We start from the raw sequence: 26,603 nt of genomic DNA, 5'->3' as shown, positions 1-26,603 counted from the left end.
CAAAATTTCAAAATTTATACAGTGAGATTTACATGCAAATTAAAATAAACACTAGTTGCCACCTCATATGACAATCTCTACAGGGTGATGCAAGGTAGCCTACTTTCTGCTGCATTGTTGTATTTGCTGTTAATCCATTGTTGTTGTTGTTAACTAATAACACATTAAGGGAAGTAACAATTGGTGATCAAAGAATTGTTTTGATTCCATATGTGATATTGATGTTCTTGCCTCCATTTGAGAAAGAGGAAGAAACCAGCCCCAGACTGGCTGTGGTCTCTGTGTTCTCTTAAGGTAAGGAGAAATGTAATTGATGCAGAGAGCTACATCTGGAAATTCTGTGTGTGTACTTGTTATCCTCCCAGTGAACGTCCCCACTGTTGCCAGTGGAGAAGATTGAGGCTCTTTGATTACTGGTCCAGTGGTGGGTCATCATAGTTATATCAAAAATGTACTTTTATCTTTAGTTCATAAAACATATTTATTGATTTCATGTTGCATAGATTGTCCTAATAAAATAAAATTGATGAGCATTGAAATGGGTATGATTGTTTTCATTAGTTTGCAAAATATATCCATATTTTTGTGGATCATGTACCTCTGTACAACTTGTCTATTCTATTGAAAATATTTTATGATGTAGATTTTCCACTGTTTAAAATGAAAAGAGCTGTAAAGAAGATGGTTCCTTTTAGCACTATAGATATTGTCATTTTTTTCCCATTATTCATAGACATAATCAGATTTCTCAGTTATAGAAGAAACCTTGTTTCTTTGTTATAAATGATGTGACTCATGAGATATTATTAAGATCATAAATTCATAAATGTGAGACAATGTTCTAGCCTAACGACCATCAAGGAACACCAAATCCCATATATTTGCATCTAATTCCTTTTTCTGCCATCCACATGCCTCACTTTTTATACATTCCATGATCTTCTCCTATCCTCTCTATTTTATCCCATAACATTGCCATTGCTTAGTTTATAAAAGAATAGTGTTAACAGTTTTGGATGGTTTAATATATTTTAGTTTGTTATGCTTTTTTGTTTTATTACTTCTATAGATTTCCAAGTCAAGTAATGTTTGTAATACTGTGTCAGAAAATGTTTTAGACAAAAAAAAATGAATTCCACATGTATATACTATAGAATATAATGTACAAATTCAGACTTTTGCATCTATTTTCAGATGTAAGATGATTTTGTTATTAGGAAACATATCATTCCTGCCTCTGTGGGACCTAAAATATATTGTCTTAAACTGGCACGCTACTGCATTTTTGCTCTACTGCTAGACTGATAAAATTATTTTCATTGATAACCTTTGATGAACATGAATATGATGTTGACTCCTTAATTGTCTAACATGTTATGTATTTTTTTTTCCTGTTTTCTTTTTCCATCCATGGTATTGAGTTTTATGCTGTTTTTCTTTTTCTTTTTTATGTCTTGTTGTTGCTGCTGTTTGTTGTTTTGTGCATTTTGCTGCATTCATATATTTCTGAAAATTGAAAAAAAAATAGAATAAATGTCTGAGCTACATTTTAATAATGTAAGCCATCTACTTAGTGTTTCCACTAGACCTAAATAAAAAAAATGAAAGCTTTACATACTACAAAGTCAGTGATCATAACTTAACATTGTATGGTGTTCTTAACATAGACTTCAAATAATTTACTACTAATGTACAGTTTCTTCAAATTTAGTTCTCAGACACATAAATTAGTTATGATCAACAACCAGATTATAGTCCTTTAATATATATATATATATATATATATATATATATATATATATATATATATATATTATGGTTTGTTTCATTACTGAAAATGGTTAAAAAGAGTATGCATCAGTCCTCTACACCAAATGCATTAATAAATATACATAGTACACAGTGGCATTTAAACATTGGGATACATGGAAAATGCAATGTATTTAGATTTCTAATTACAGCACATATGTCTTTGAGTTTAATCACATGTTTTTGTCACTGAAAAGCCAGTCAGTGGGAAAGGGGTTGGGATGGTGGCCTAATGGTTAAGGTGTTTGACTTACAAACACAAAGTGCAAGGTTTGAGTCTCACAAGGGATAATTAGCTAGGCTCAAAATGGTACACATGGGCAGATAGCCTAGTACTAATCTACAAACCTATGACCCTATGATTCAGCACTATATGAACTGCAACAAACTAATGGTTTCCTTGTCTGCTGGCTTCAAAGAAATAATGTGCCCAATGCTAATGAAATCAGAAAATATTATTCCTTAGTTAAAGCACTGCATTAAGAAGCACACCATACACCTCATCTTCTTACCACATCTTTAATTTGCGAAAGTGTGATCTGCAGTGTAACATTCAGTGGATTGTCAGTGTCTTCCACCGGCCTTAAAGCGCTGGAGTAAGTTTCAAACAAGTTACTTAGCAGGACTTGCGCATATCTTCCTTGCACTGCAGTTATTTCTGTAAAGAAAACAGCACAATTACTGCTCATACATTTGAAGCCATAATTGTAAAATACATTTCACTTCATATTTAGGTAAAACATTCATTGATCATAGTTCTACATAAATGACAAGAACAGGCAAATTGTAAAGGCTACAATTGTCTTTCTCATTCTCTCTCTCTCTCTATCTGTCTCCTTCTGTCTCTTTCTACTTATACTGTTTTAAATCCTTAAGGTTGGAAATGGGAGAACTTTTATTATTTCTGTCCTAGTGCTATCCATTAAGTATAGGTGAAAGGCTGCTGTGAAGAACCCTATGGCATCTTTCCCATATGATATCAACCACATCCCTTTACAATCAGGGCATCTAGGAATGCATATTTTATGTAAACATCAAGTAGCAGGAATAATTTTGCATGTGTTCATAGGTTCATAGGTTCATACTAGGCTATCTGATTTCTCTTGAACAGCCGTCTTATTTATATCCATGTTGAGGTTTAAGTCTCTTGCTCTCGTGGCTCTGGTGGATTTGGATTTTTTGGTGGAGCATGTAATAGAGCTGGAGTTTTTCAGTCGGGCATCATTATGACATATGTTTGACAATCATTGGTCTGATAAGTGAAGAGTACAGGGTACAATGACCTCTCCTGATCTGGATGTGAATCCCTTCATGATCAGGTGGGCAATGTAGAAAGTCCTTCTAACTCAGGTTGGCAATGTGAGTGTCATAACTTCTTCCGTGTTTAATGGATTACCACCTATGTGGACTATACATTCCTGACATACATGTGTTATGACTTACCTCATGCTAGCTTTTACTAGTCATGTGATTTTAATGAAAGGACAGTACACTCCAAGCTCTGGAACACTATTCAGTAATTTTTATTCTTTTCATGTATGTGGCCATCAGTATTGCAAATTGTAAAGAAACATATGCAAACAAATATTAATTCATTGCTACACAAAAATTCAAAGCAGCACGTTTTGATTGAATAAATCATGTGAACCAAGATATAATTACCCTATAATTACTATGTCGTCAGTTAGTACAGCAAACTGAGGCAAAAGTTTTACATGTCAAAGTTTCAGGGTTCATACCCCCCCCCCACACACACACATTGTACTTTAATTCATTTTTAAGTGTGACAGTGGAAACACTGGGTTAAAGCTCTGATCTGTAGTTCCTGTTGAGCTGGGTTTGATTCCCTCAGCCTTCATTTACCTACTGTGTGACCTTGAGCAGGTCACTTAACCAAACAGTTCTTCTGGTCAACTGGGAATCTGGGCTAGGCTCCTTAATAGTCCCCTAGACTGCAAGAGTAGTAGCTAGCTACTGATGAACCCACAAAACAGTGTTGCACAAATGCAAAACAATAAAAAATGTTAGGATTCACAAGCAACAAGAATGAGTTATAACACATTTCATTTTTTTTCTTTTCATCAATTAATTTATTTTCCATGCAAATAAAGAGACAAGATGTTTTGCAAAGTATGTAGGTATGTGGCCAAATCAGTTTTCTCAAACTAACAAAGAAGGTAAAAATTCCACTAGGAACGGGATTCCAAAACATTGCTTATGTGGCTGAGTAATGGATAAACAGCTTGATCTAATGTGGTCCGAAGATGATTAACATTGTAATAAGATCCACTTTGCACAACAGAGATGAAAGAATATTCTGCTTAAATCCCCATAGGTTGCTTAAAGACTGGCACCGTACAACAGTCACATGACCAAAGTAATCCAGTAGTGTGCATGCAGCATGTTTGCAATGATGCACATTTGCATGCATGGCAAAATGTCATTACAAAAACAACTGAGAGCCCTAATAAGGGCTTCACAGCAAAGTTCTTACCAATTTAATGTTAAAAAATTATAAGGAATGGGTGTATTACACAGTTAAAAAGGGCAAGTAGAGGAACACACAGAATGGTAAGATGAAGGGAATATAGATGTGGGTGGGGAAGCAGGAATAGATGTTTTGGTGGGACAGATGTCCATTTTCTTTTTTTATTATCCAAGAACAGTAGAGGGGAAGGGAGTAAAAGGAAGGCATGGGCAGGAAAGAGAGTAGCTGGAGGAGACAAGGAAATGCAAACCAAAGACAAAGACCAATATGGGAAGCACTGGCACAAAAGGGGAAGACACAGTAGAGGGACATAAATAAAGGGAGGACAACTGGTGTTTTAGAGAATTGTACTGCATAGTGAGGAGGTATGAGAAATACCATGAGAGAGGATGAGATGGGGCATGGTGACAGATGACATTTGCACTTCACAGGTAGGATGCACCCAGGCAGAGGACAGCCACCTCTATGAGTTCCATAGGTACTGCTGGCCCAGAAGCATAGCTGGTACTATGAACCAGCACCCCCCTAGCTGTTCAAGTGAAAAGCAAAAAAGCTATTGGCTTATTACAGTTAGAACTATACTACCCCCCCCCCCCCACACACACACACACACATATACACACTCTTGTATTCAAGAGCAAAAAAGAAAAACATTAGATGTTCCTTCTACAGGAACAACAACCAGGTGACCAAATGCACAACACACACATCCCTCCCTCCTGATCCAGCCATTCACGTCCTTGACTCCACACTTACTTTAACTTACCATGTCTGCACAGAGGGCTAAAGCTCTCATGCCTTACTTTAAAAAAAAATCTCCAACCTTCAACGAAGGCACACCCATTTACGCATGTCTTTCGAATGCCACCCAACCACGGGGAGGACATGCAGACTTCACACAGAAGGCACTCCCCGCACTCCAGCTGAGAATCGAACGAGAGAACCTCTTGTGCAGTGCTCATACTTAAGTTTAAAAAAAAATCTCCTTTTTAAACTGTAGCAAACAGCTTGCGTCAAATGTAGCAAACAGTTTTGATAGTTTATATCCTGCTTGTATGGGGCACTGCAGCACAGTTTTTATTTTTTAAATGGATTTGTTTTTCTTTTGAACTGTAGCAAACTGTTTTTCTTTTGAACTGTAGCAAACTGTTTGCTATAATACAGCAAGCAGTTGCTAAAGTTTAAACCACACAGGGAACATTACAGTACTCAGGTTTGAATGCAAAAGCTGGTATTGCATTAAAGAAAGATCCAGATTATCTTATTGCCCCCTCCAATACTTTGCCTCCAGGGCAGATGACCCTCTCTCCACACCCTATCTACTCTACTGTGTTTGCCCAATGGGCATGGCTAGGAAGTCACACAAAGAATTGCTACAGCTGTCCAATAAGGGTGTGTCAAGCTGCTGTTCTACCAATGCCATCACCACATCCTTCAACTTGTGCCAGGTTACAATACAGTGAAGTACCAGGGTCATCCCCACATGGAGATCATACACCCACTCCCTTCACAACATACCACTGGAGATTGATACACAACCCTCAGGTTGCTCCTGCTGGATGACCACTGTCACTCTTAGGCCATCATGAAGACAGCTGGAGACCCAGTAGTGGATGGCAGGGCAAGTCAACAATTATATGACTGCAGCCACACCACACCTGTGGCTGACAAATGGAAATCAAAATCTAAACCAACTATATAACTAGAACTGAGATATTTAGAAAAAGGTAGGAGCAAACTACATAGGAAAAAATGTGAATTATGGAAGCAACATATGCAGGGGAGGAATAAGGTTTAAAAGAAGGCAGGACTTAAATGAGCTCTGTAATGTTTGACTGAAAATAATTGGGTAGATTATAAGTGATGTATAATGTTTGCAGCTGGGAGTGTGTCAGTATGGTTTGTGATGTAAAATGCTAGCAACTAGGATTGTGTCGGTGTGGTTTGTTCTCATTTATATGAATGTATGATTGCTTATGTTGTAAGCGATGGTTTAATAAAGATGCTTCTTGTTGAAAACAAGGGGTAGGAATTGAATAATTTATGTAATGTTGCTTAGGTTATATGATGTATAGCAATATATGTGAAGCATAATGTTTGTTAATTTTAACTTAATACAGTTTACTTTTTATTTAAATGTAAATGTGTCTATGTCACAACTGGTAAATCAATAAAGGTGTTTAAAAAAAAAAGATAATTGGAGAGGAACAAAACAAACACATCAAGAAAATATAACAGAGAACAGCAAGGCTGTAGGCTATTGTTTTTAGCTGAAGCCTCTCTCGAGTGGGGGCTGGTTCTTTTGTGTTCTTGTAAATAAAAAGTTGTTCTTCTGGTATTTAAGCCCTAACTTTGATAGGGTTTCTGTCTATACACACTGAGCAGAGTGGATAAGAGTTGTTGACCGCAGCTGTTAGCTGAGATATATAAGATCCTGTTTTTTTTTCGATTATTTATACAGATTATTGTTTTTAACAATTAATATATAGAACTTTTATTGTCTGCTTTTTAGTCTTCAAGTGTATTTTATTGCTATTAACTAATCTGCACAAGTAACTGATTTGTCTGCAGTTAAAAGCATTCTGCATCTTTACAAATCTTTATCTGTTTGTGGCTTTCTCTAGTGCTACTGGCTGTAGACTTGGTGGCTTTGCAGTTGCCCGCCCCTACTGTAAATCTGATCTGTGACACTCCTCCCAGTCTAGTGTCATTAGCTCATTCTACCTAGTACAGAGAGAACATTTGATAAGGCCTTCTGTTTCTACTTTTTCCCTTTCAAAAAAAAAAAAAAAAAGAGAGAGAAAAAAAAAAAACTTTTTTTTTCTGCCTGAACCTCCTTGTGTTCTGACTGTGCTTCTCAAACATTTTGGAAATATAGAGTATATTTCAGAGCATTTACTATAACTGTAATTTGCTATAACATTTACTATAACTGTAATTGCCTTAATATTGTTACAACTCAAGTGCTCTAGGTTGCACTGCATCTGAAGTGTTTGTGTGTTTTAGCTGCTTTTCTGTATATATAGAATTTTCTGTTTCTTTAACTAAATAAGCTCTGCAAAATTGTTTTATTGCATTCCTGCCTGTATTTCTGAGGTTTTTTTGCACTTTTAAAATTTGTTTTTGCTTAGTTTAACTGGTAGGCTACACACTCAAGTGCGCTAGCCAAATTAAAGCATTTAATGTGTTTCTGTACCTAATTTCTGCTACTTTGTAAAAAAAAAAAAAAAAAAAATCCTTGTTTCCCGCCTTTACTGAACTAGAATAGTCCAGTCTTCAGGTATTGCTGATCTCTGGGCTGTGTCATAGTTCCTGTGTTGCCCATATCCTTATTTGGATAGGAGGAAGCTTCTTTGTTCACCAGTGAGAGTGGGGAGCTCTTAGCAGCCTATATGTCCCTTGAGGAGTGGTTCCAGCCCAGTGACCTGTAGCTTATTGGCCATTTTGGGCCATTTCCTAACTCTTTCTAACCCCCTGCTTTAAAGCCAGCTTTAGCATGCTTTTGCGCTTGTAATTTAAAGTTTGTCCTGTTTGTTGCATTTACCTGTTGAGGCTACACACTCAAGTGCGCTAGCCTGTGTTACATATTTATTGCATTTTTCTGCTGTTTGTTGCAAAAAAGAAAAAAAAAATTATCATTGTTTCCCATTTTTCCTGACCTAGAGTAGTCCAAATACAGGCTTTGCTGTATTCTGGACTTTTGGAACGTTCCTGTGTTGCCCATTTCCTTTCTTGGATAAAGAGAGGCTTCTTTGTTCACCAGTGGCAGTGGGGAGCTTAAAACAGCCTATCTATCTATCCCTGGAGGAGTGTTCCCAGCACAAGAATCTGGTAGTCTATTGGCTGTTTTGGGCCAATTTCTAGCTGTTTCAAGTCCCCCTGTATAAACCCACTTTGGCACATTTTTTGCGCTTGTTACTACTCAGCCAACCTCCTTGTGGTTCTGCAGAGTGGTGCTAGCAGCAGAGAGGCTAAAAGAGTGACTGCTAACCTGATAAAAGTGTTTGTTTTCCTGCTACTACCTGGGTGACTGTCCGTTCTAGCTAAACTGCAAGTATTTCTGCTTCTTGAACTGTTTTAAACTGTTTAAAGTTGTTTTTGCACCTGCACTTTTAAAGTCTGTCCTGTTTGTTGCATTTACCTGTTGAGGCTACACACTCAAGTGCGCTAGCCTGTGTTACATATTTATTGCATTTTCCTGCTGTTTCTTGCAAAAAAGAAAAAAAAAATTTTCCTTGTTTCCCGTCTTTCTTGACCTAGAGTAGTCCAAATACAGGCTTTGCTGTATTCTGGACTTTTGGAAAGTTCCTATGTTGCCTATTTCCTTTCTTGGATAAAGGGAGGCTTCTTTGTTCACCAGTGGCAATGGGGAGCTTGGAGCAGCCTATCTATCCCTGGAGGAGTGTTCCCAGCATAAGAATCAGGTAGTCTATTGGCCGTTTTGGGCCAATTTCTAGCTCTTTCAAGTCCCCCTGTATAAAACCTGCTTTAGCGCAGTTTTGCACGATTTTGCACATAGCGCGGCATCGGGCAGCGCCGCTTAATTGGGTTTAAACCATTCTCGGCTCCACAAAGTCTGCTCCTCACTTTTTCCCTTAGAACTGATCTAGTTCTCATAATAAACACCCTATTCCCACTATAAAGCCTGGCACTTGCTCACTAAAGCAATTATATAAGTCAGCACTAAAAAATTAAAAGCACTACACCCTCACAAACTCCCCTTGAGTACTTTGTTCCCCATTGGCCCTTTTTTCAATTATAAAGGAATTCCCAATACTATTCTAGCATGTCCAAAGGTCAGTTGTTAATCTCCTCTCCGGTCCAGCTGGTGAATATGGGAATCTTGAGGCAATGTTACAACTGCCTCATGTACACAGACAACCCTCTCCTCCTCCCAATAAATTCCAACACATGTGAGAGATGCAACCATATAGCCAAACTGGAGGCTAAGCTCTCTCAACTCAGTACTGGTGTAACCAGTCAGGAGGAGAAGGAAACCACACTCACTACAATTCCAGTCTCGCATAGACCTACCACGACAGTAAACCAAACACATAAACACACAAAAACATACTCGGAGGCTCTAAATAAAAATCTGCCTAAGCAGCAGAGACCTCCAAAGCAGACAACCAAGCAACTGCTACCCCAAAACAAAACACGTGCAACACATAGCTCACAAAGCCAGTGTGCCAAACAGTCACAGCCCTTAAGGCTAAACAACACACCTGATACACTTGTAATAGGTGACTCTATCGTCAGGCACACTGACGTCCCGCTCACCAGGCTGAACAAGGAGAAGGTCACGGTGAGCTGCCTGTCGGGCATTAGGATCCACCACATAACACAAGCACTCAGATCACTCCACAGCAAGTACAAATATGACACAGTCATTGTCCATGCTGGTGTGAATGACCTGAGACGTACCTCCCTGGACTACATGAAAAGAGACATAGAGGAGCTCTCTGAGCATGTAGCCCAGGCCAGTATGACCCTGACCTTGAGTAGCATCTTACCCTCACCAAGAATGATGCCACAATATGAAGACAAGATAATAAATTTCAACAATTGGCTTAAGTATTGGTGTCATTCAAAGGGGATCCAATGCCTGTCTGCCTGGAATTACATGCTCGACAAGCCACGATGCTTCGCTGGGGATGGCTTGCACCTGTCACCCCTGGGCTTTCAGATATTGGCAAAGGCTCTTGCCACCCCCATAGTGCCTTTTTTAGGCAAGGCTCAAAAGACAAACCCACCTCCATAGGTATCACAAGGGATAAGAAACTAAGAGTAATGCTACTCAACGCCAGAAGTCTAAACCTCAAGATGCACATACTCAAAACTCTCCTTAGCATGGAGAACATCGATATATGTGCAGTAACAGAAACCTGGCTCAAGGCTCCCGAGAGCACCCCAGCACTACCAGGTTATACCTCATACCATGCTTTTCGGCCCCAAAACCTGGACCAAACCACAAAAGGAGGGGGAGTATCAATATTCATCAAAGATACCCACACCTCCAGGTTGGTGGCACAGCACGAAGCATCAGAGACTATCTATGTGCAACTAACAGTGGGTAAAACTGCCTTCCAGTTTATAGCCTGCTACAGACCACCCTCCCAAACCCAGGAACCCCACTCGGCCTTCCTGAGAACACTGGAAAATATGAAGGTCTTTCCAAACACCATTATATTGAGCGACTTCAACTACCCTAACATAGACTGGGAGCATTACTCTAGCTCCAACACCCTAGCCCAAAGGTTCCTAGAATTTATAAACTCAAATACAATGGAACAACTTGTTGCCACTCCCACAAGAGGGGAAAACATACTGGACCTGATCATCACCAACATGGGGACTCTATGCTCCAGACCAGAAGTGTATCCCTCACTGGTAAGATCAGACCATAAACTAATCTCACTAGATATTCACATCTCGACCCCAGCCGCTGCCCAGAAAACCACAGTGAAAAACTTCTCTAAAGCACATTTCACACTCCTCAAAACCGAGGTGGAATCCTTCAAAGCCTCCAGGCCTGTGGAAAATACGGCCCAGACCGCAGAATCCTTTATAAACGCATTCTATGAACACCTTCAGGAATGCATGGATCATGCAATCCCAAATAAAACCAAGACCCAATCCTCCAAAGTTAGGCGTCCTGTCTGGTGGACCTCAGCCATAAACAAACTATACAATAGAAGGAGGAAGCTATTACATGATAGAGCAAAATCCCAAAAAGGGAAGGCATCTCTGATCACTATTAGCAAAAAACTAGGGGCACTCATAAAATCGTCTAAGGCCAGCTTCGAGAGAAAAATTGCACAGGACACTAAGGATAATCACAAGGCTTTCTTTAGTTATGTTAGGAACCTGGGTGGGAATTCCCAGATATGCTCAGAATTAGTCCAAAATGACAAAAATACACTGAACCCACAGACATTGCCAACATCCTAGCTGACAGGTTCAGCGCAAACTTCCCCCCCCCTTCCCCACCAAAAGGGCAAATATCTATCCCAGCAGAGTGCTGCCCCCCTGACTTCTCAGATGCTCAGGTAAGAGCCACCCTCTCCAAAGCAAAAAACACAGCATCAATGGGACCAGACGGTGTCCTGGGCTGCGTCCTACATGAACTCCAAGAAGAACTAAACCCAAACATAAAACTACTGTTCAATCTCAGCCTTACTACAGGATATGTACCCAAAGAGTGGCGTACAGCAACAGTGGTCCCTCTCCACAAACTTGGTGCCTCAACGGATCCTGGAAACTATCGCCCCATAAGCCTGACTAGCTTGGTCTGCAAAGCTATGGAAAGGATCATCATGGACCTCATAAATAAAGATATTGGGGACCTACAGACACTGGATCCTACCCAGTTTGGCTTTATTAAGGGCAGATCCTGCCTCTTAAACCTGGTTGATTTCTTTGAAACATTCACCAAGGCCATTGACCAGGGGAAGGTGGTCCACACAGCCTACCTGGACCTTGCAAAAGCCTTCGATACAATACCCCACTCGGGCATTATAGATAAGCTCACCAGCTTAAATATAAACCCCTATGTCACTAGATGGGTTGCAAACTGGCTCAAGAACAGAACCCACATGGTTAGATTTGCTGGAGCCATGTCAGACTCCAAACCAGTTACAAGTGCCGTCCCACAAGGCTCAGTCCTGGGACCTCTCTTGTTCGGTATATATTTCTCGGAGGTACAGGCTAACACGGAAGGACTGTGGCTGACAAAGTTCGCAGATGACTGCAAACTGGGTGCCATAATCGACTCTCCAGCTGACACAAGCATCCTACAAAAGGGCCTCATAGAAACAGACAACTGGTGCCAGAGCCATGGCCTCAAGCTAAACGCCAAAATGTGTATAGTCATCCCCTTTGGCAAAAACAAAGTGCCCACAAATTACCACATAGGTGGTAATCCATTAATCTGGAAGAAGTAATTAGGGACCTGGGGACCCAAGTTGATAGCAATCTCTCATTTGACAACCATGTGGCCAAAGTGGTTAGAAAAACATTTTATATAGCCCACCTAATCATGAAGGGATTCACATCTAGATCAGGGGAGGTCATCTTGCCTCTTTACTCATCCCTCATCAGGCCCATAATTGAGTACAATGCCCCTTTTGGGATGTACCTTACCAGACACCTGCAGCAACTGGAAAGACCCCAAAAGTCCCTCACCAAGAGGATCAAAGGGCTCAAACAGATGCCATATGCTGCCCGGTTAAAGAAACTCCAGCTCTACTCAGTGGCATACCGCCTGCTCAGAGGCGATCTGTGCCTGATGTATAAAGCCATGTCCAACCCGGAATTAATGGACATGCTGCACCTCAGAAAATCCAAATCCCATCGAGCTACACGCTCGAGAGACTTGAACATCAGCACTGAAATAAATAGGACATGCTGGAGGGACAGATTCATAACCCAGAGGCTCCCTTCACTCTGGAATAAAATCCCAGTCCAGGTTAGGCAGAGTCCCTCATTGACTCTCTTCAAGAGGAATCTTGATGAGTGGATGGGAGATCGTAGGTTTACCCCAGGTATCACTTCTGTGTCGCTGTTAGACAGAGGCACAGTATACTAACCTTGAAAAAGGGCATAGCAAAATTCATTTAAAATGTGTTGCGAAAGCCAAACACACTCTGGCTAGGCTTATAAATGCCCTAGGGCAGATAGCCTAGTATGAACCTATGAACCTATGAATAAAGAGATAGAGACACACACAACAGGGCAAAGCATTAGCAATAATTTGTAACATTGTTAGGTGTAAATGAACCAAGGTATATTATTGCAGGCAGTGTGTCACAAGGATGACATGGTGCCTAAGCAGAACCCCCCCCCCCCCATGTATATCAAATTCCTTAGTGGAGTCCAAATAAACTTATGTATGGTGCTTGCTCCAAGAGATGGGGATTTCTGAATGCTTAGGTTATTTGCATTAGACAGTGATGGTTTTGGTCTTGATGGGCTAGTTTATTCAGATCACAGAGCTGAACACTAGTATGCATATTAGCAAGGGAAAGATACCCAGACCTGTGGCAACATTGAAATGCTATATTTGCTAGAGCTACAGTGTGCAAACCTTGTAAGGATGATTTTATATTATAAAGTGATATGTAGAACCTTAAGAAAACATCTGACTTAGAAGCCATATTCAAATTATGTAAGAGTTTGAGCTTCATAGATAACACACTGATGAATGGAATACACTCATTACAGAAAGTCTGGGGAGCAGCGAATGTAGACCCAAGGTGAGAAATGAGGCACCTCCTTCTATTGTATGCTAAAGAAAGCAGGTCTCCTCATCTGAGAAATTGAAAGAGGAGAATTACCATGCAGTAGAAAACGAATTTAGAAAATTGAGATAATATATGTTTTATGAATAATCTGTGGCTGACCACAGTGCCAGAAGGGATGTAGGACCCCCAGCTTGAACTGAAAATTGAACAAGACCTGAAAATAATAGTTCATTAGCAGTTTAATATCGATTATTTGCACACCTGCAAAATGCAACATCCATAATTAGCTAATTATCAGTATTCTGGGCTGTAGGGTCAAGGAAAAGTACTAACTATGTTAAGGAAAGGGTTAGTTAAGGAATGTTATTACATCTTAACTCCCATTTCATGCAAGAATTTTACTTGAATAAGAAACCATTTCCAATTTGCATAGACTGGCTACAAGAATGGGTAATATGTCACAAGTGAGATTTCCTGCACCACTTTCACTGAACTAGATAATAACACTGCTTTAAGGTAACAGATGGCATAGAAAGCTGTATGAAGGCAGAAGAATTTAGATTAAAATCCCAAGGCACATCTCAAAAATCTCCTATGAAAAATGCTAGAAGAAAACAGTTCTGATAGACAGTAAATCCTGAAAATCTGACCAAATGTACCCAAAACTGATACCTAACTCTAACTTATCGTCTCTTACAAAAGTCCTTTGCTCTGGTCTTCTGTAGCTGTGAAGCTTGTTAGTCACTTTCCTGGACTTGCCCAATATCGAAAAGAAAGACCTCAAAAGGATCAGTCAGAAAGACCTTACTGATTCTTAAATAATTAAACAAATAGAATAACAAATTGTTAAATAAATAAATAATTAAATGAATAAAAATAAAATAATTAAGAGCTATGCTCTTTAAATGTGGATACATGGGACACAAATGGATTGATCTGTTGAAATGGGGAAAGTCATCAAAGCCTTTTGCACCATCATAAAGAGTTGTTTGATAATAAGGGGATTTCCTCTTATCTATGAAGCATTAACTAACTAGCATTATGCTTCTGTTCTCTTATATAATAGCTTAAAGGGTTGAAATGATCATCAAAAAATCTTGATAGTTAAGTAAAAGAGGGTGTGATTTTAGTGCTTGGCGCTAAATCATTGACTTTATTCCCCAACACAAAATATCCATGTTAAGAGACCAAGTACAAGAAACATCAGTGGAAATAATCTCAGTCATTAAATCCCAAAGAGACACTGTCTGCATAGACATATTGTTATGCAAAGGGTATTTTATAATGTAATGTGTAGGGTTAGGGACAGGAATAGGGTTAGAGTTTGGGTTAGTACACATGACAAAAATTACACAATGTGTGGGGGTGGGGTTGTACCACCTTACTCGTGTATGCTAACCCTAATTCTAAGGCTAGCATTACCCTACCCCCAACCATAACTCTAAGCATTACTTTGCAAAACACCCTTTCCCTAGTAATGCTACTAAACAACACACTCACACAAACACACTACAGACAAGCAGCACATATGCCGATCAAAACATGTATCCCTTCCCTAGTCTGCAGTCACTCACACATGCACACACCCGTCAGAAACACATAAAAGTTAATGGTTTAGCATTCTACTTCCTTGTACATCTGCCTTCTGATATTCACAATCACACTTTACCTGTCAGTAGATTGCATTTGAGTTATCAAAAGGAATATATGTTCCTCAATAGTTACTGCTATTTTGGCATGGAAATTGATACAATAGTAAAGGTTTTCTAAAGGGACTTCCACTGTAGCTTCATTTAGTCTATGGGCATTTGGGCATAACTCACATTGTGAGTTATTTAGTCTAATACAGAAATGCACCCTCTCTTTATAGTCTTCCTATTTAGGGCAGTTAAGATCCCAAGTATGCTGTTCTCGGGAGTAACCTCATTGCATTCTAAATGGTGTTTAGTTGGTAGAAAATGTGCAGTTTGTATGTAAATAGCTGGATTCTGTTGCTATAACCAGTTATTTGTAAATAACAATGATATATTTACCTATGCTTTCTTGCAATATCTTCATGTAAGTAGTCCCTTACTTGTACAAGAGGTGTTTTCAGACTGACACAAATTATTAGAAAATGCCTGTGGTCTAAATGGGGATCATTCAGTATGATTCTATCAGCTGTGTGAGCAATGTGAATCTATGATGAGCTGTCACAGGCAAAAGCAGGTAATAGCAAAAGACACGTTAAGTTTGGACCCAACTTCAGATAAACTGTCAGGTACAGGAATCATAAGAAACTCAAGGTCTTGAGTCTTGCACCTAAGTTCAAGGATGCTGAGACTTGCATCCATTATGCCTTGCAGTTACCACCCTAGACTGTATCTACCTTCTCAAGGAGGGATGAGCCAGTCAACCCAAGCTGAATTTATGAATTCCTACAAGAAATCAGAGTTCTGTTGCCCTGGATTGCTTAGTAATAGTTTATTGTAGCGAGTAGCATATTATATAATAGCAGCAGATAAAAATGTCACAGCAGCATATTCAAATGGTATATAGCAGCATAATACATCAAGTAAATCAAAGCACAAAAGTGTCCAATTATCCAGGTCACGTTTGAAGGATGACAGTATATCACGCTGCTTAATCTGCTGGGAGAACCTATTCTCCCCACCTTGATTTATTTTTTTGCTGAAGAAGATTTAGATCCCTTGTTCTAGTATTTGTGGGACTGTTTGATTTTTGAAGGAATAAGAGATCGTGGATGATTGGATCCCTAATTGCTCTGAAGGCAAGACATAGGTCTCCTCTCAGGAGCCTATAATACATGGAAAAGAGGAACAGTATTATCTATCTTTTCTAATAGCTTAAGGATTTTAATCCTGTAATTCTCTTTGTTAGGAGCATCTAGAGTATTTCAAATTGTTTCATATGTTTGGTGAGGTACAGCCCAAAGGGGCCATTGTATTGTTCTAATCAGTGCTTTTGCCTGTGAGGCTATCTTTACCTCAAATGTGGCTTTGGGTGACTCGTTAAGACTCCCAAGTTGCTTATTTATTTTGATGATGGATTCTTTGCCTTGCTGGTCATTGCCCTTTCTGGATCTGGCCATGTTTTCCTCCTTTTGTTATATAGCTTGTTGACAATGGAAATCCACCAGGGTGGCTTTTTCTTTTAGGTAGTCCTATGCTTATTCTATGTGGGTGCTGCTGCCTCAGTGCAGTTATTTACATGATGATATGGGGGTCTACAAACATTTCTGCATAGGCAGTGGAGTTCTTGTGGTTTGGGGGCTTGACATTTTGCCAGGCTATCATTCAGAAGTGGTAAGTTTGCTTTGGAGTAGTTCCTAAACATCTGACAGTTAGATGGAGTCATAGTTTCCAGCTTGTTTTAGTGAGGACATTACACAAGGGTGGGTACAAAGTTCCTCCATATTTGTGAGCATCAGGTTAAGGATGTTGTAAACCCTGGTTAGTATATGCCCTAGTTGGTCCAGAACATTTGTGTTGGTACAGCGCATTTTTGTTACATTTTCAAAGAAGTTTACCAGGTTAGTTAGACATTATTTACATTTACAAAGCCAAACTGCTACAGATCTAGCCAGATAAGATGTAATGTCTTTGTTAATCGAGTTTGTTGTAATGTGTTCCATGGCTTTACAAATGAGAATCATCAGGCTGATCACCCTATAGTTTCTTCAGCTGATGGCAGCCCACTCTTAGGATATGAGTACTATACACCAGAAGTGTTACTAGTCTTCTGAGCTAGGCAAAGGGAGTTTCAAGTCACTGGAATAATTAGGCTCCAAATGGTCATGTAACCCAATCCCTTAGCATGTACTACATTCAGAGATTACTATCAATCTTTCAGTAGGGACTGGATCCTAACTACAGAGGAGTGATCAAGTACAGTTAATGAGTTCTCAAAAACTCTACCCTTCTACACTTATCCATCTTTCAACAAAGAGCCCTAGCAACTGTAGTTAGCTTAGCTGATGTTTTTACTGCAGTTAAGAAATTCCATTTGAAAAAGCTACATGACCAGATAGTCTTAATGCTGACTTCTTTAAACTGCTACTTGATCACCTCCAACTCTCTCTAAAACATCTCTTCTAGGCCTTTGTCCAACAATCTGTGGTCAGCCATTCCTCAAGTGAGTCTATAATAACTATATTTACTAAAAAGTAAACCATCCTTACTAAACCCACTAAAGACACTAGCAAGGTACAAAACTATCACCCTACTTCCTTGCTTAACTCTGATATTAAAATATATGTGCATATATTAGAGGACAGGCTGAGTCATATTCTCTCCATCTTAATATTACCATCAAAGGTGAATTCATTAAGGGTAGATTCACCTCAGACCACTGAAGGACTTTATGCATTTAAATCCAGGGTCTTTTTTTTCCAAAAGAATAATGAATGTAACAAAGCTGATGTTACTGCCTTGTAACCTTAGGTTTAAGAAATCCACTTTTTAGCCACACCCCCATATAAGACCGAGTGTGTTCCCTGTCTGCTCTTAAGAGAAACTGTGCTTGGTGCAGATAGTGGCATCTGAAAATATTGTGTGTAGCTATTCTTGTTCAAAGTGAATGTTCCCCACTGGTGTGAGTGGTGAGGATTGATTACTGGCCCAGAGGGGGGATGTCACATATTGGTGAGCAGTGGTGTGATATTAATTGAACTTCTGTAGCCTGTAAGCAGTTGTCGCTGAAGGTGTGTCTACTCTCACCAGCCACAATGTAAACATACAGAGTTTAATTTTTCAAAACAGTTTTATTTATTTTTGTTAGTTTAGTTTAGTCAGGAAAACAGGCAAAGATGTCAGCAGAGGATTATGGCAAGCTGACAGTGAACCACTTGGCTAAGGTGTGCAAATCCAAAGGTCTGGTGCATGCCAACCTGACTAAAGTAGAAATTATTTCAGTCATAATTGCAGCTGCAGCATGGACCAGAAAACAGGAAGGCAACCAGTCTGGTGATGGGGATGTGCATCCCTCAGAAACAGGGAAGTTCACCATTTCCTCAAAGGATTTAAAAACCCATCTGGAGCTAAAGAGACTTCAACTGGAGGCAAAATGCATGGAATTAGAATCTGCAGGGACTGCAACATTGGGAGGCTGAAGAAAATGAGAAGCAGTGACAACATGGGAGAGACATGCTGACTCTTCAGCAGGGATATGGAGGTAATCGAAAAGGGAATAACTGAATCCAAGAAACAACAAAGGTAAGTAAATTTCTTCCACAGTATAAAGAAGGTGAAAATTTTGATAGTTGTATTCATATATTTTAAATAGTATGTAAGCAATATGATGTTGACCAAGGGCTCTGACCCCCTTACTCCATGGTAAAGCTGTAACTGCTGCTTCTAAATTGTCTGATACTGATTGCTTAAATTATGACAAAGTTAAACAGCATTTATTGGAATGTTTTAAGTTAACACCTGAAGCTTACAGAAAAAAGGTTTGTGAGCATAGACATAAGGCAGATTAAAGTGTATGTAATTATATTGCTGAGCTAAGCACTTAGTTTCATAGGTAGCAGTGAACCTGAAGGTGAGCCACTGCTGCTGATAGTTGCTGATGTTCCCTTGGACAGCGTGACTGGGAAGGGTCACAAAGGTAAAGCTGAGAAGGGCTCAGCTCTCAGACTCTACATTATGAGACTTGAGGGAGGTAGCTAAGGAGGCACCTGATTCTCAAGGAAAAGGGTAGTCTGTATATTGGAACAAATGATTACTGTATAGATAGTGGACCCCTGGGGGGGGGGGGTCTAGAGGCTGAGGTCGTACTGCAATTGGTAGTGCCTAGACCCTGCCGTCTGGCACTTCTAGCCATAACCCATGACATTCCTTTTGCAGGTCATATGGGCATAAAGCATACTAACAGACTTATTACACAGAACTTTTATTTGCCTAGGATTGCAAGGGATGTAACAGAGTACGGCAGGATCTGTGAACAGTGCCAAAAAGTAGGCAAGACAGGAGACAAGGTCAAAGCTCTTTGATGCCTTTGCTTGTGATTGAGGAGGCAAATCAGTGGATAGCTATGAATATTTTGGGGCCTCTGAATACCCCAAGTTCCACAAAGAATAAATATATCCTAGTGGTAGTAGATTATGCTACTAGATACCGTGAAGTGGTGGCTCTGTCCTCCATCGAGGAAGAGAATGTGGCAAATGCTTTGTTAGATATTTTCAGCAGAGTAGGTTTCCCGACGGAAATACTGACTGACAGAGGTGCCAATTTCATGTCAGCACTGCTGGCTTGTCTGTGGGAGCCTTGTGGGGTGAAGCACCTAAAGACCACCCATACCACCCCCAGACTAATGGCCTTGTGGAGAGGTCAAACTCTACATTTAAGACTATGTAAGAGAATTTTCGGACCAGTTTAAGAGAGAGTGAGACAAATAATTGCCCCATCTGATGTTTGCATACCAAGAGGTACACCAGAAGTCGATAAGTTTTTCACCCTTTGAGTTGCTGTATGGGCATAGGGTAAGGGGATCCTTGGATTCGATTCATGATGAGTGGGAGGGGGAGTGTGGATTTCACAAGGAGTCTGTTGTGGCATATGTCCTAAACCTGAGGATAAAGCTTAGGGAACTCATGGGCTTGGCCCAGGAGAACCTGGCAGGAGCTCAACAGCAGAAAAAAGTCTGGTATGACAGGAATGCTTGCGCCTGAGCATATCCTTGGGACAGCAGGTTATAGTTTTCATTCCTGTCAGATACAATAAGCTGCAGGCAGCATGGTAAGGTCAGTGATGTTAACTACATGGTGGAACTGCTAGGCAGGGGCATGTACCATGTTATCATGATGAAGCCTTATCATGATAGGGAGGCCTTTGTGCTGAGTATTTGCAGTGGGTGGCAGGAGGAGTCTGACCGGGATCTGGTGACTAATGTTCGAGAAATGCAACTAATGTTACAGGAGTTTGGGGGCACATTCACTGTGAAACCTGAATGCACCCACCTGGTGCAGCACCATAGTGAGGTCAGTAATGGCAATGCAGATGGGCTGTCAAGACAGGGTATGGTTTAATATATTCCCATACAGGCTCATTTCTCTCAAGCAACGTTTCTTGAAAAACTAGCTTGAGTCTCTAAAGGGGGGAGAGACATGATGATGTGAGGTAGTGCCAGCCAGTGTTGTGCTAGTTACTTATAAAAGTAATGAGTTACTATTACTAGTTACTTTTAAGTGAAAGTAACATGTTCAAGTAAGTAGAACAGTAGTCAGGATACACCACGAGAAGTCCAAAATGATCAATAAAATTCTTTTATTCCATAAAACTGCAGAAGATAAGCGCTTTCACGTGCTTGAACGCACGCTTCATCAGATCTACTAACACAAGTCACTGAGACCTTTTTATACAGTTTTAGATAATTCTTAATCATATCAATTAAGAGCTTGTTAAGTAATAAGTCAAACAGGACTTTAAAGATGTAGCTCATTTCTTCTGTGCAAATACAATAACAGTTTATTTCAAAGTCCTAGCAAAATCTTAAATAGTCACATTTCATATTCTAACTATTATTCCTAAATTGTTTAAAAAATTTTTTATTAAAAGACTTATTCAACTTTATAAAAATTCTAATATATGTTATGCATAGTTTTCCATTCATTTATTCATTGTTCGTTCTCATACACTTCATATAACTAATGTCAAGTTTTTATTCCTATTCTATTTATAAAGAAGCTTTCATAATACATGTGTATAACAATATAATGAATCAATCGATATAAAGTTCAACTAACATATGAAAGGTGTATATTTAAATAAATAGGCATCAAACCTAAGGTCCTATGTAAAAATTTAACATTCGTTAAACATCATAGTCTGGACTCATTAGCGCTTAAATAGTGAATCGTTTATCGTTGCTTTTAAAGTGCTGGTTCACATTTCGCTAACATTGTATACTATGCATAATGAAATTAAAGAACTTCGAGAGTATAAATTCATATTTTATCTCGTGTACTATTAAACACAGTATGTGTTGTTCTCAAAAGGCAGTTTTCCACAATACCTGTAGATTACTTTATCTTTTATGTGCTTATCTTTGTGCGCTATAACTTAAAAAATTTTTTATACTTGTTTACCTATTGTTTTTATTCTACTAATCCAATCGTCAGAACTATCTTGTTGCTTATATTAAATACATTGTAAGCATAAACTACATAATGTACGGAACCATAAGCTTGTTTAAGAAACCATATTAGCTATATTGTTTTATGTGTAAACCTTAATGTACATAAAGCTTGATGTAAGATATAATTCTATGGTCTCTTGGTTATAAAAAACAAGATAACAATAAAAATATATGTTCATGAAGTTGATATTTCTTATATCTCTAAATAAATGTTGTAAATATATTCTAAAAATACTAGAAGTTCATTCTATATTAATATATGTATCTATATAACACAAATATATATATAAAATTTTAATAAATAATCTGCCAGCTTCACTTATTTAATCAATAACCTCATAGAGCTATTCCTATAACTACTTATGTTATAAAATATATACCGAAAAATGAATATCATAATTAAATGTATAAAAATTAATATTTAAGTCTGTTCACTTAATTAATTTAGATATTAAATATTGGAAGCTTATCATGTATTGTAAAGTATAAAACTGCTTCGAAAACAATTTTAAATACATCATTACTAATATAATACATATATATGAGATTGTCTCACGATATACCTATCAACATGTGAAAAACATCATAATGGTATCAACCTAATTTATAAATATTAAATTCATACTATATTGGTGTTTTTAGAAATATTTTTAAAATTTTTAAATCTAAACTCCTTTTGATGTATTATAATTATATTAAAATCAATTGTGCATGAGTGTGTGACATCAAGATTGCTAGTGTTCTATTAAATCAAATTAAAATTACATTAATTATTACCTTAATCTATTAAATGTGCATACAAATAATGTTTAAAAAAGTTCAAATAAAAATTATTGTTTATACAATACTTCATACAATCTTCGTTCTGAAAATATTACTCTATAATGAAGTATTTCTTGACACAAGTATGTTACACTACTAATGAAACTACATTGTTATTTCAAAATTGGTTTTAGTGATAAGTAATTATTAATACCTGGTTCCCTGTGTGCTCCTGTTCTGAGAATCCACTCTAGTTCTAGTTTATGTAGATAGTTATTCATGTCACCCATTCTTGTGTTTTCTTTTAATGTTTGCAAGACCCTGAACTTGAATTCATGATTTGGAAACTCTTTAACATGCTTAGCCAGTGCATTTAATTCATTTAGTTTTCTTATATCATACACATGATTGTACACTCGTTCTTTTAATTTTCTTTTCGTAAGTCCTATATAAAATGCTGTACATTGTGTGCAGTTGGCCATATAAATTAGGTTCTTAGTATTACAATCTGTGTATAACTTTGGAGCAAATTTAAAATAGCCATTTGGATGTGTATAGTTCTGAACAGTAGTAATGTATTGACACATCCTGCATCTCAAGCATGGAAACGTTCCTATTTTCTTTATGTTATTACCCCTATTGTTGTGATCATAATGCAAGTTTCTCGAGAATATCTCTTTCAAATTGTCACAAGTCTGGAAGACAAATGTAGGTCTATTCCCCACTAATGTGTGGACCTCTTCTGTTAAGCTTAGTATATTCCAGTGTCTTCTTATGATTTTTCTTATTTCTGCATTATCGTTTGTATATTTCATAATATAACTAACTGTTCTCTGTGGGGCTCTCCGATTAGCAACTACTGATTTATTCTTCTTTGATGTATAATTTCTAACAGCTTCATTTCCTGTAGGCTTATCAGGAGATGACATCTCATGTCCTGTAGAGGACAGTAGTTCTTTCTAATATTTCTAACTAAAGTTGCATTATATCCTCTCTCTACAAAAATTTTCTCTAATACAATAGCTTCTTCATATAAAACTTGTAAATCTTTACATATTCTCAAAATTCTAGAATACTGTCCTCTTATTATCCCTGAAAAACATACCTAGGATGCATGCTGCTATATTCTAACATAGTGTTCTTCCAGCACTTTTTCCTAAATAATCTGGTGTTAATCTGTTTCTCTGTATCTAGAGATATAATCAGATCTAGATAATTCACATTTTCTTTTGAGAATTCATATGTAAACTTAAGAAACTCTGTAGTGTTCTGTAGATAATCCACAAACTCATGTAATTCTTCACTAGTCCCATTCCAAAGGAGTAGGATGTCATCTACAAATCGCCTGTAGATTACTATCTTAGCCATCCATTCACAGTGGAACAGGTGTTCTTGTTCCCAGTGATATAAGACAAGATTAGCGTAGGAGTTCGCGCATGGTGTCCCCATGGCGACTCCCCATGTCTGTAGGTAATATAAATGGTTAAACAAGAATATATTATTGTGTAGTATCATGTCAAGAAGTTGTGCTACAAGGGTCTGTCTATCAGTAGAGAAATTACTGTCTTTTGTCATCACTTCCCTAATGGCTTGAAGGCCGTACTCATTAGGAATACAAGTAAACAGATTGCATACATCTAATGTGACTAATATTAAGTCTTGGTTATATGTATGTTTAAGATCTATTGTCTCTAAATCCTTTAAAAGTTGTTGTGTATCTTTCAATATAGTCCTGACTTTATCTACCAGTGGTCTCAAAACCTTTTCTATAAACACAGAGATGTAATAAGTTACCAAATGTCTCCCTGCTACTATCGGCCTCATGGGTATCGGTACCATTTCTTTATGTATTTTAGGGAGACATTTCAAAATCGGGACCAGTGGTTCTTCAACATAAAAATAATCATATATTTCCTTACTAATTTGGCGGCACATCAAAAGATCGTACATGTTGTCTTTAACTTCATTTATTGTTTTTAACACTTCATTCCTGGTAAGAACCTTATATGTATTATCAGTTTTAAGCATGTTCTCCACAGTTTCTATATATATCATTCTATCTAACAGTACTACCCCGCCCCCTTTATCTGCGGGTAGTATTGCTATGTCAGTGTTATTCCGTAACTTCATCAAAGACTTACATTCATCTTTGTTAAGATTAAAGTATCTATTCTTAATACTTCTACTAGCATATAGTGCATAAATCTCCTTCTCACATATTTTAACAAAACTTTCTACAGTCGGTGGTAGAGCAGGGCTAAAAGTACTATTGCGCTTAAATATGTTTACATTACTATTAGCATATTCATTATCTGTATTGTTGAAGAATAATTTAATAGCTATTTTTCTAGCAAATAGCCTTAAGTCCGCTATAGTCTCTGATAACTTACTGTTTTGCGAAGGCACAAAATTAAGCCCTTTGTTTAGAAGTGAAATGTCAGATGTCGATAAAGTATGCATAGAAAAATTGTGAACCAAAGTCAATTCCAATTCCTTTTCAGTTTCGGCTGTTCGTACCTGTCTCTGGATACCTTCCGTTTTCTTGGTCCTCTGCTTAAGGATCTCCCTCTGTTCATGTTGTAGGTTTGAATTGGAAAAGGAGCATTCATCTGTGTAGTGACGGTAGAGTTGGTTCGTCTCACAGCTCCTGTTCTTTGGGGATCATCATTTTGATGGAGGGCCAGTTGATTAGGTGGCGGAGTCAAGGCATCAACACTGCCAGTGAGATGTTCCAAACAGGAAAGGTTCGGAGTATTGGTCGTATGAGCAGTGTTTGGTTGTGGCGCCAAATTCAAAATACTCTCTCCTTCAGCTTCCGGTTCAGTAGCCCCATCTGAGACAGTATCAGGCTGAATGTTCCGAATAGTGTTACCAGCAGTTCTCGGCCATACAAAGATATTCCCTGATTTAAAATCTTGTACATCACGAGTCAATTTACGTTGTTTTATACTTTTAAGTTTCTCTCCATATAAACGTATTTGAGTCGAGATGTCATTTAATTTCTGTATACAAATATCAGTTTTGAACCGCTCTGTTAGTGTCTGGTATAATGAGTCAGTCTTCATACGAAGTTCTGACTCAATCGGTTCAAAATGTTCAAGTAACAAATCTATATATTTATAGCCAAGTTCAAGATTCAAATTCTGCCATTTTCTTAATAGATTGGGATATACTTGGCCGTACGTAGGCATACAAAGAACTCTCATTCCTCTAGGTATAATCTTGAAGTGAATGCATGCCTGTAGGTGTTTTCTTTGCCAGGAGAGTCTTTGTAATTTGTATAGATTGTTTTCTAGTTCTTTAATAAGTTCAAAGAACTCAGTCATATTAACCCCAGGTTCATTCCTTGACATTCTTACACTGCTGATATCTGCAAAATCAAGTGTAAGTAGTGGATTGTTCTTAGGTGGTAGGAATGCCTCTATAGTAGGTAAATTCATACTTGCTTCTGGATTGTAGTCTAATTCTATTTCGACATTCTCCATAGCGTGGAGACAGCGGCACAAATTCTTGACAGAAAATCAAGTAACAAATCCAAAAATTACCGCTAGTGCTCCTAAAGTATCCTGCTGCAAAACGTATAGAACAATTCAAGTAAGTAGAACAGTAGTCAGGATACACCACGAGAAGTCCAAAATGATCAATAAAATTATTTTATTCCATAAAACTGCAGAAGATAAGCGCTTTCACGTGCTTGAACGCACGCTTCATCAGATCTACTAACACAAGTCACTGAGACCTTTTTATACAGTTTTAGATAATTCTTAATCATATCAATTAAGAGCTTGTTAAGTAATAAGTCAAACAGGACTTTAAAGATGTAGCTCATTTCTTCTGTGCAAATACAATAACAGTTTATTTCAAAGTCCTAGCAAAATCTTAAATAGTCACATTTCATATTCTAACTATTATTCCTAAATTGTTTAAAAAATTTTTTTATTAAAAGACTTATTCAACTTTATAACAATTCTAATATATGTTATGCATAGTTTTCCATTCATTTATTCATTGTTCGTTCTCATACACTTCATATAACTAATGTCAAGTATTTATTCCTATTCTATTTATAAAGAAGCTTTCATAATACATGTGTATAACAATATAATGAATCAATCGATCTAAAGTTCAACTAACATATGAAAAGTGTATATTTAAATAAATAGGCA

General features: G+C 38.0%; 1 protein-coding gene across 1 annotated transcript in view; it reads right to left on the bottom strand.

The window, feature by feature from the left end:
* LOC122794441 (neuronal acetylcholine receptor subunit alpha-9-like) overlaps positions 1-26,603 on the bottom strand; it is a 298,924-nt gene that overhangs the window by 256,316 nt on the left and 16,005 nt on the right. Inside the window, exon 2 of the mRNA XM_044062816.1 lies at positions 2,322-2,467. Coding sequence (XP_043918751.1) covers positions 2,322-2,467 — 146 coding nt within the window. The remainder of the gene's footprint in view (positions 1-2,321; positions 2,468-26,603) is intronic.

The sequence above is a fragment of the Protopterus annectens genome, chromosome 2.part1, assembly GCF_019279795.1.
Source record: "Protopterus annectens isolate FY-2018-M chromosome 2.part1, PAN1.0, whole genome shotgun sequence".
Classification (NCBI taxonomy): domain Eukaryota; kingdom Metazoa; phylum Chordata; order Ceratodontiformes; family Protopteridae; genus Protopterus; species Protopterus annectens.
This window is presented reverse-complemented; position numbering and strand designations above follow the sequence as displayed.